An 8,613-nucleotide genomic window follows, 5' to 3' on the forward strand; every position below is an offset into this window, starting at 1 on the left:
CATGTTGTTATCAAAAAGTAGGATTCTGGTAAAAAAACAATAAAACAGTTTAATTTGTAGATAATTACATTACTGGACAATCAATTAGAATCAAGAAAGCTTTACCATTCAGTTTGAAATGAAAAAGCCAACTTTTAGTTGGTGTCGCCATAACATTTGTGGATGGCTAGCGGCCATCCTTCTTGGGGTAGAGAGGCAAGCGCTCAACCTGCTGTTTAGAAGGAGCATCTGGCAGCTAGTTGGTTGCAAAGGCTAGCACTCTACTGATTGGTGCAATCAATTAAAAAGAACAGAGATTAGCCTTTTGCCATCAGATGCCCTTTAAGTAAAGCAGAAAAGAACAGTTTAAAGACCTGCGTAAGCTGTCCTCCACCAGCTCAAGGCTCTGCACAGTCTCCTGCCTCTCCCTCCAGCCATGGCTCTCAGCAGTGACCCAGTGTACCAGAAACTGGCCAAGTGGTATGAGTCCAACCATGCCAGTCTCAACATGAGGCAGATGTTTGAGGCTGACAAGGACAGGTTCTCCAAGTTCAGTAAAACACTTCAAACTGGCGATGGTGACATCTTGGTGGATTTCTCTAAAAACCTCATCACTGAGGATGTCCTGAAGTTGCTGGTGGAGTTGGCCCGCTCAAGAGGTGTTGAAAATGCTAGAAAGTCCATGTTCTCGTCCGAGAAGATTAACTTCACTGAGAACTGTGCAGTTCTGCATATTGCTCTGCGCAATCGTTCAAACACCCCTATCAAGGTCGATGGCAAGTACGTGACCCCAGAACTCAATGCTATGTTGGAGAAGATGAAGGCTTTCTGCCAGAAAGTTCGTAGCGGGGACTGGAAGGGATACACTGGGAAGTCAATGACTGATGTGGTAAACATCGGCATTGGTGGCTCTGATCTGGGTCCTCTGATGGTGACTGAAGCCCTTAAGCCATATTCCAAAGGAGGTCCTCGCGTGTGGTTTGTATCCAACATTGATGGAACTCACATTGCCCAAACTTTGGCAGAACTCAATCCAGAGACCACGCTTTTCATTATCGCATCCAAGACCTTTACTACTCAGGAGACAATCACAAATGCTGAGACCGCCAGGGAATGGTTCCTGAATTCTGCCAAAGATCAATCTGCAGTTGCCAAGCATTTTGTTGCTCTGTCGACCAATGCTCCAAAAGTGAAAGATTTTGGAATAGACACCGCCAACATGTTTGAATTCTGGGATTGGTTTGGCGGTCGTTACTCTCTCTGGTCAGCAATCGGTCTCTCCATTGCCCTTCACATTGGTTTCGACAACTTTGAAAAACTATTGTCTGGAGCTCACTGGATGGATAATCACTTTTACAATACCCCCCTGGAAAACAACATTCCCGTACTTCTTGCCGTGCTGGGAGTTTGGTATATTAACTTCTACGGTTGCGAGACCCATGCACTGCTGCCCTACGACCAGTACATGCATCGATTTGCAGCCTATTTCCAGCAGGGTGACATGGAATCTAATGGTAAATACATCACAAAGACCGGGGCCCGTGTGAACTACAATACCGGACCTGTGGTGTGGGGAGAACCTGGAACAAACGGTCAGCATGCCTTCTATCAGCTCATACATCAAGGTAATCGCTTGATTCCTTGTGACTTCATGGTTCCTGTGCAGACACATCATCCAATCAGAAAATGCCTTCATCACAAGATTCTCCTGGCTAACTTTCTGGCTCAGACTGAGGCTTTGATGAAGGGCAAGTCTACAGAAGAAGCCAAAAAGGAGTTGCAAGCTTCTGGTCTGAGCAGAGAGGCACTGGATAAATTGCTTCCTCACAAGGTCTTTGAGGGAAACAGGCCTACCAACTCTATCGTATTCACTAAACTTAACCCATTCATACTTGGGGCGTTGATTGCCATGTATGAACACAAGATCTTTGTTCAGGGTGTTATTTGGGACATTAACAGTTACGACCATTGGGGAGTTGAGCTTGGGAAGCAGTTGGCAAAAAAGATTGAGCCAGAGCTGGAGTCTGATGCTGAAGTTACCTCCCATGATGGGTCTACAAACGGGCTCATTAACTTCATCAAGAAACACAGAGGCTGAACGTGGAGCTCTGTAATCTGGCCACCAAAGGCTGCACACCCTGATGTCCTGTCCTCGGCTTTCAGCAAAATGGCACTTTCCTGTCTGTAGTCAGTTCTTGTAATTGTGAAAATGTTTGTCTTCTGTTTGGAAATAGTCTGTGAAGGAAATAACGCAGGTATTCTGGGCACGCTGCACTGTCGTGGCACACCATGTGAAATGCAGACTGCGTTCTGTTTTGACTGGTCACACGTCTCCCAAACACGGTTTGGTTTTTGTTTTTCTGCCAACAGCCACAACTGCCAGAAGAATTGTTTGGGATACAAAGAAAAACACACTGGTAACCTCAGAAGAAATACAGGCTGCTCTGCAAAAAGACGTGGTTGTTTCAAGGAGCACAATATGGCGATAACTTAAACAAAAATTAGCCGTGTGGCAGACCGCCCGGTACCCTGGCTGGGTACCTCCGCCAATCACGCTTCCTAGTTATCACCGAGTACCATAAGCACTGCACATGGACACCATAAGCACTTCCAGCCCCAAGCCGCCGCAGCTTGGCTGGAGTCTCACTGTCTTTGCCCACCCTGGACCAAAGCCCTGGAACCAGCTCCCAGTGGGTAGTCCTCTCCTCCAGAGAGTATAGCTGTATAGCAGTAATTATAGCCAGTATAGCAGTCCCCCCACACATGAGCCGAGACTTAATGCTGGGAGTAGTTCTATTTAATCCAGGCAAACACTCACAATTTATACACACATTGTAACCCCCAACAGCCTCATTTACATACAATAGGGTACATAGAGCACTATAGTACAAGGAAGGGTGGGGTCAGACAATAGCAAGGGCTGAAGGGAGATTGATGAGGGACAAAGCAGCTAGTTTAAACTGGTCTGAGACTGTCCGTGGGACAACACTCTGCTGGGGAAACAATAGGGCAGGAAAAAGGGGGAGGTGGATAGCCACATACAAACAATACATTCACATATTCCTCCTCTGTGCCTGAGAGATAATGGAGTTAGGAACTGTACAAACTTAATTATCTCCAGGCACAGAAAAACAAACAATTTCACAACACCACATAAGTACCCCCAAAATCCATGGAAACCCCCTTAGAGTCACATCCCAGGATAGCCCTGATCTGAGTGACCATTGTAACAGGAGCCCTCTGTTTTCTCAGTGGTTATGGCGTTTCCCCTTTTCTGCAGTGGTTATAGTGGTTACCTTTTCTGTGTAATGAAGGTAACTTTGCCCCTGGGTTATGGAGAGGACTAATTGCCAGTTTTTTTTACCTTGGAACTATGGCCCCTGTGACTTATTTGGTTCTGGGACATTATTCCTGCCTGCTGGGACTTTTACCAATACCACTTCAACTGGTACTTCGAACCATCGAACAGCCGAAGTACTGGACCACCCATAATTGGAAGTGTGCTGCTTGTTAACCTCCCAAAAGTTGTGGTTAACCGCAGCTTAATTGACGAACGGCTGGGTGTTAATTTTTGGATATGTTGTTCACCCAGATCAGGGCTATCAGGGTATATAACATTTATGGGGATATGTGATGTTTTGGGGTGTTTTCTGTACTTTGTGAAAAATTTATTTATGAATGAAATCGGTCTAAAATTAGTTATCAGTTCTGGATCTTTATCTGGTTTTGGAATTGGAACGATATTTGCTCTCAATAACTCTCCAGGGCTTCTTCCTGTATTTATCATATAGTTAAAAGCATTTACCAATTCTTCTTTTAATTGATCTTTCATAATTTTACAAAATGTATTTGTAAAGCCATCTGGGCACGGTTCAGTTTTTTCTTTAAGTTTATCTATTGCTTTAATAGCTTCTGTTTCTGATATGGGTTGGTTTATTACATCTATTTGGTCGGGTAGAATTTTGGGAATTTTTGGATTTCTTCATCATTACCAAATAAATCCTGTGGTAGATTATTTAGATCTCTATAAAAAAAGAAAATTCAAATGCTCCACCTATTTGTTCTGGGGCCATTATGTATGTGTCTTTAACCCTAATTCTAGATATCACTCTTTTATTTTTTTATTTTTTCAACTTACTCGTCATAAGCGCTTCAGGTTTATTGCCTTTATGATACCATTTAGATTGAAAAAATTCTAAAGTTTTTGCTATTTTATTGGATAACTGTACATTTATGTTCTTTTCTATTTCTGATATTTTCTTTGCTATTTCTGTAGAAGGTGTTATTTTATTCTGTTTCTTATATTCATTTAGCGCTCTATATAGATCTGAGAGTGGGGGTCCTTCTTTCTTTTTCATTCTAGCTGCCATCCCCATCAAGTGGCCTCTAATTACGCTTTTGTAAGTGCACCATACTGCAGTATCTGATGTCCCCTTATTATTAATTTCCCCCAAAAAAGTTCAGTTATTTTTTTTTATCTGTTCAATATTATAATTTTTGTATAATATATAAGTGTTCAATCGCCAGTCTTTACAAAACTTATCAAGAGCGTCTTTGTAATCCAATATGATTATGTTATGGTGTGACCATGGTATATCCTGTATTACAATCTTTTTAACAAGATACAGCATGGCCACTGTGACAAAGTGCCCTTCGCCACTTGTTCTTGGAGAGGACTAATGGCTAGCCTTTTGCCTTCTGACTATGGCCCCTGGGAGTTATTGCCATTTAAAAGCCTTTATTTATGGCTAGTGTACTTTGGATACTGTTTCTGGCCCTTTAATTGTATTGCTGCAATTCTGCACTTTTGAAGTGGCACTTCAGATGCAGCCGAAGTGCCGAAGTAGTCGAAGTGGCCGACATTCGACTAACGAACATGTGGTGGCGGGCATTTTAATTCATTCGAATGCGTTCAGCGGTGTTTGGTCGTCAAATTCATGGAACTGAAATCAGATACGCGACGGCACGAACACCGCTAAACTCCTACCTTCTCTGTGACTTCGACGTTTTGACACTACGCCACATTAAGATTACCTATTTGCACGAACAACCATCGTTCGTGCATTCGAACAGTATCTAACTATGGGGAATAGACTGACCGCACAGCCCAAATCTGTGGAACAGTTTTGGGCATTAAAGCGGCACTGTCATGCCGAACTTACCTTTCCTCAATCTCTTCCTCTTCTACCCCTCTCTCAGGATCTGTTCTTCTTTTCTTCCTGTCTCCTTTAGTTTTCTTTAAAACCATAAGACAAAGTAGGGACTCTTTGTCTTATGGGATTCCTCCGCTTGACCAGCTCTGACCAGCGGAGGAGCAAAGTGTGCTTCATTTCCGCTGGTCAGAGCAATTTTCCCATGATCCCTAGCTTTCCTCCCTGTTCCCACAATGCTTCCTGTCAGTATTGCCGAACGTCCTGTCACTTAGACAGAACGCCGGCAAAACTGCCGAATTGCATCCTAACAGAATTCTCCATTGGTGTTAGGATGCAATTCGGTACTTTGTTTGTATCGGAATTTCATTCTAATGAATGAAACTCCGATCCTATTCATTGCCGCGGCTGCATCTTGCAGCCGCTTAGTAGATAACTCCCTAATTCCCACGGTATCAGGGAGCTATCTACTAAAAATTACTTAGTATTAGTAAATAATATGCCCCTACTCGCTATACCGCGAGTAGGGGCATGTCTAGTAAGCAGTGAGCAGCCTGTGGCTGCTCACTGTAAAAAACAAACAAACAAAAAAAAAAAAACAATAAACACCCCCCCTCCCCTGCGCGGGGGTTAAAGATTGGGGGGGGGGGGGGGAACCTACTGTCCCCCCCCGCCCCCACCCCTGCGCGGTGGGTGGGAGCCCTAATAAAACAATAAGGGGGGGGGACCTACTGTCCTCCCCCCCGGCCCCCACCCCTGAGCGGTGGGTGGGGGCCCTAATAAAACAATAAGGGGGGACCTATTGTCCTCCCCCCCTGGGCCCCCACCCATGCGCGGTGGGTGGGGGCCCTAATAAAACAATAAGGGGGGGACCTACTGTCCTCCCCCCCGGCCCCCACCCCTGCGCGGTGGGTGGGGGCCCTAATAAAACAATAAGGGGGGGGGACCTATTGTCCTCCCCCCCCTGGCCCCCACCCCTGCGCGGTGGGTGGGGGCCCTAATAAAACAATAAGGGGGGGGGACCTACTGTCCTCCCCCCCGGCCCCCACCCCTGAGCGGTGGGTGGGGGCCCTAATAAAACAATAAGGGGGGGGACCTACTGTCCTCCCCCCCTAGCCCCCACCCCTGCACGGTGGGTGGGGGCCCTAATAAAACAATAAGGGGGGGGGACCTACTGTCCTCCCCCCCGGCCCCCACCCCTGAGCGGTGGGTGGGGGCCCTAATAAAACAATAAGGGGGGGGACCTACTGTCCTCCCCCCCTAGCCCCCACCCCTGCGCGGTGGGTGGGGGCCCTAAATGAACCCCCCCCCCCCCATCAAGGTGACTAGGGGTCCCAAGCCCCTAGTCACCCCCCACCCAAAACATTCTATCCCCTACCTACCCCCCTCACCCTAAAAATAGTGAGGGGGGAATAAAATAACTAACCTGTAAAAAAAAAAAAATTAAACTTACCATTTGACGTCTTCTTTTTTCTAAATTCTTCTTACTTCAGCCCCCCAAAAGGCCAAATAAAAATCCATAAACCCGTCGCACTTTAAAAAAAAAAAAAAAAAAAAACGAGCGCAAACAAAAATTAATCCATCTTCACCCATGGAGGGCACGCCGCGTACTGAGCTCCGCAGGGCGGGTCAAGGCTTATAAAGCCTTGCCCTGCCCTGCAATTAGGCTTAGAACACAATGATTGGTTGGTTTAAGCCAATCAGAGTGCTCTGTGTCATTTTACACAGCGTGGGAAAATTCAAAAGAACTTTCCCACGCTGTGTAAAATGACAGATCACTGTGATTGGATGGTTTTCAAACCATCCAATCACAGTGCTCTGTGTCATTTTACAAGCGTGGGAAAATTCCAAAGAACTTTCCCACGCTTGTAAAATGACACAGAGCACTGTGATTGGATGGATTTCAAACCATCCAATCACAGAGCTCTGTGTCATTTTACACAGCGTGGGAAAGTTCAATTTTCCCACGCTGTGTAAAATGACACAGAGCACTGTGATTGGATGGCTTGAAATCCATCCAATCACACTGCTCTGTGTCATTTTACAAGCGTGGGAAAGTTCTTTGGAATTTTCCCACGCTTGTAAAATGACACAGAGCACTCTGATTGGCTTAAACCAACCAATCATTGGGTTCTAAGCCTAATTGCAGGGCGGGGCAAGGCTTTATAAGCCTTCCCCCGCCCTGCAGAGCTCAGTCTGCGCGGAGCCCTCCATGGGTGAAGATGGATTAATTTTTGTTTGCGCTCGTTTTTTTTTTGTTTTTTTTTAAAGTGCGACGGGTTTATGGATTTTTATTTGGCCTTTTGGGGGGCTGAAGTAAGAAGAATTTAGAAAAAAGAAGACGTCAAATGGTAAGTTTAATTTTTTTTTTTTTACAGGTTAGTTATTTTATTCCCCCCTCACTATTTTTAGGGTGAGGGGGGTAGGTAGGGGATAGAATGTTTTGGGTGGGGGGTGACTAGGGGCTTGGGACCCCTAGTCACCTTGATGGGGGGGGGGTCATTTAGGGCCCCCACCCACCGCGCAAGGGTGGGGGCCAGGGGGGGAGGACAGTAGGTCCCCCCCCCTTATTGTTTTATTAGGGCCCCCACCCACCGCGCAGGGGTGGGGGCCAGGGGGGGAGGACAGTAGGTCCCCCCCCTAATTGTTTTATTAGGGCCCCCACCCACCGCTCAGGGGTGGGGGCCGGGGGGGAGGACAGTAGGTCCCCCCCCTTATTGTTTTATTAGGGCCCCCACCCACCGCTCAGGGGTGGGGGCCGGGGGGGAGGACAGTAGGTCCCCCCCCTTATTGTTTTATTAGGGCCCCCACCCACCGCGCAGGGGTGGGGGCTAGGGGGGGAGGACAATAGGTCCCCCCCCTTATTGTTTTATTAGGGCCCCCACCCACCGCGCAGGGGTGGGGGCCAGGGGGGGAGGACAATAGGTCCCCCCCCCTTATTGTTTTTATTAGGGCCCCCACCCACCGCTCAGGGGTGGGGGCCGGGGGGAGGACAGAAGGTCCCCCCCCCCTTATTGTTTTATTAGGGCCCCCACCCACCGCTCAGGGGTGGGGGCCGGGGGGGAGGACAGTAGGTCCCCCCCCTTATTGTTTTATTAGGGCCCCCACCCACCGCTCAGGGGTGGGGGCCAGGGGGGAGGACAGTAGGTCCCCCCGTTATTGTTTTATTAGGGCCCCCACCCACCGCGCAGGGGTGGGGGCCAGGGGGGGAGGACAATAGGTCCCCCCCCCTTATTGTTTTATTAGGGCCCCCACCCACCGCGCAGGGGTGGGGGCCAGGGGGGGAGGACAATAGGTCCCCCCCCCTTATTGTTTTTATTAGGGCCCCCACCCACCGCTCAGGGGTGGGGGCCGGGGGGAGGACAGAAGGTCCCCCCCCCCCTGATTGTTTTATTAGGGCCCCCACCCACCGCGCAGGGGTGGGGGCCGGGGGGGGGGGGGGACAGTAGGTCCCCCCCTTATTACCATTTTTTTTTTTTTTTTA

The 8,613-nt window shown here is 47.9% G+C and overlaps 1 protein-coding gene across 1 annotated transcript; it reads left to right on the forward strand.

Moving 5' to 3' along the window:
- Positions 1 to 368: 368 nt before the first annotated feature.
- LOC134577132 (glucose-6-phosphate isomerase-like) lies at positions 369 to 2,345 on the forward strand. The gene has a single exon (XM_063435793.1). It carries the CDS (start codon positions 416 to 418, stop codon positions 2,075 to 2,077), a length of 1,662 nt encoding a protein of 553 aa, XP_063291863.1. The 5' UTR covers positions 369 to 415; the 3' UTR covers positions 2,078 to 2,345.
- The last annotated feature ends 6,268 nt before the right edge of the window (positions 2,346 to 8,613 follow it).

This window comes from Pelobates fuscus, chromosome 11 (assembly GCF_036172605.1).
Source record: "Pelobates fuscus isolate aPelFus1 chromosome 11, aPelFus1.pri, whole genome shotgun sequence".
Taxonomy (NCBI): Eukaryota; Metazoa; Chordata; class Amphibia; order Anura; family Pelobatidae; genus Pelobates; species Pelobates fuscus.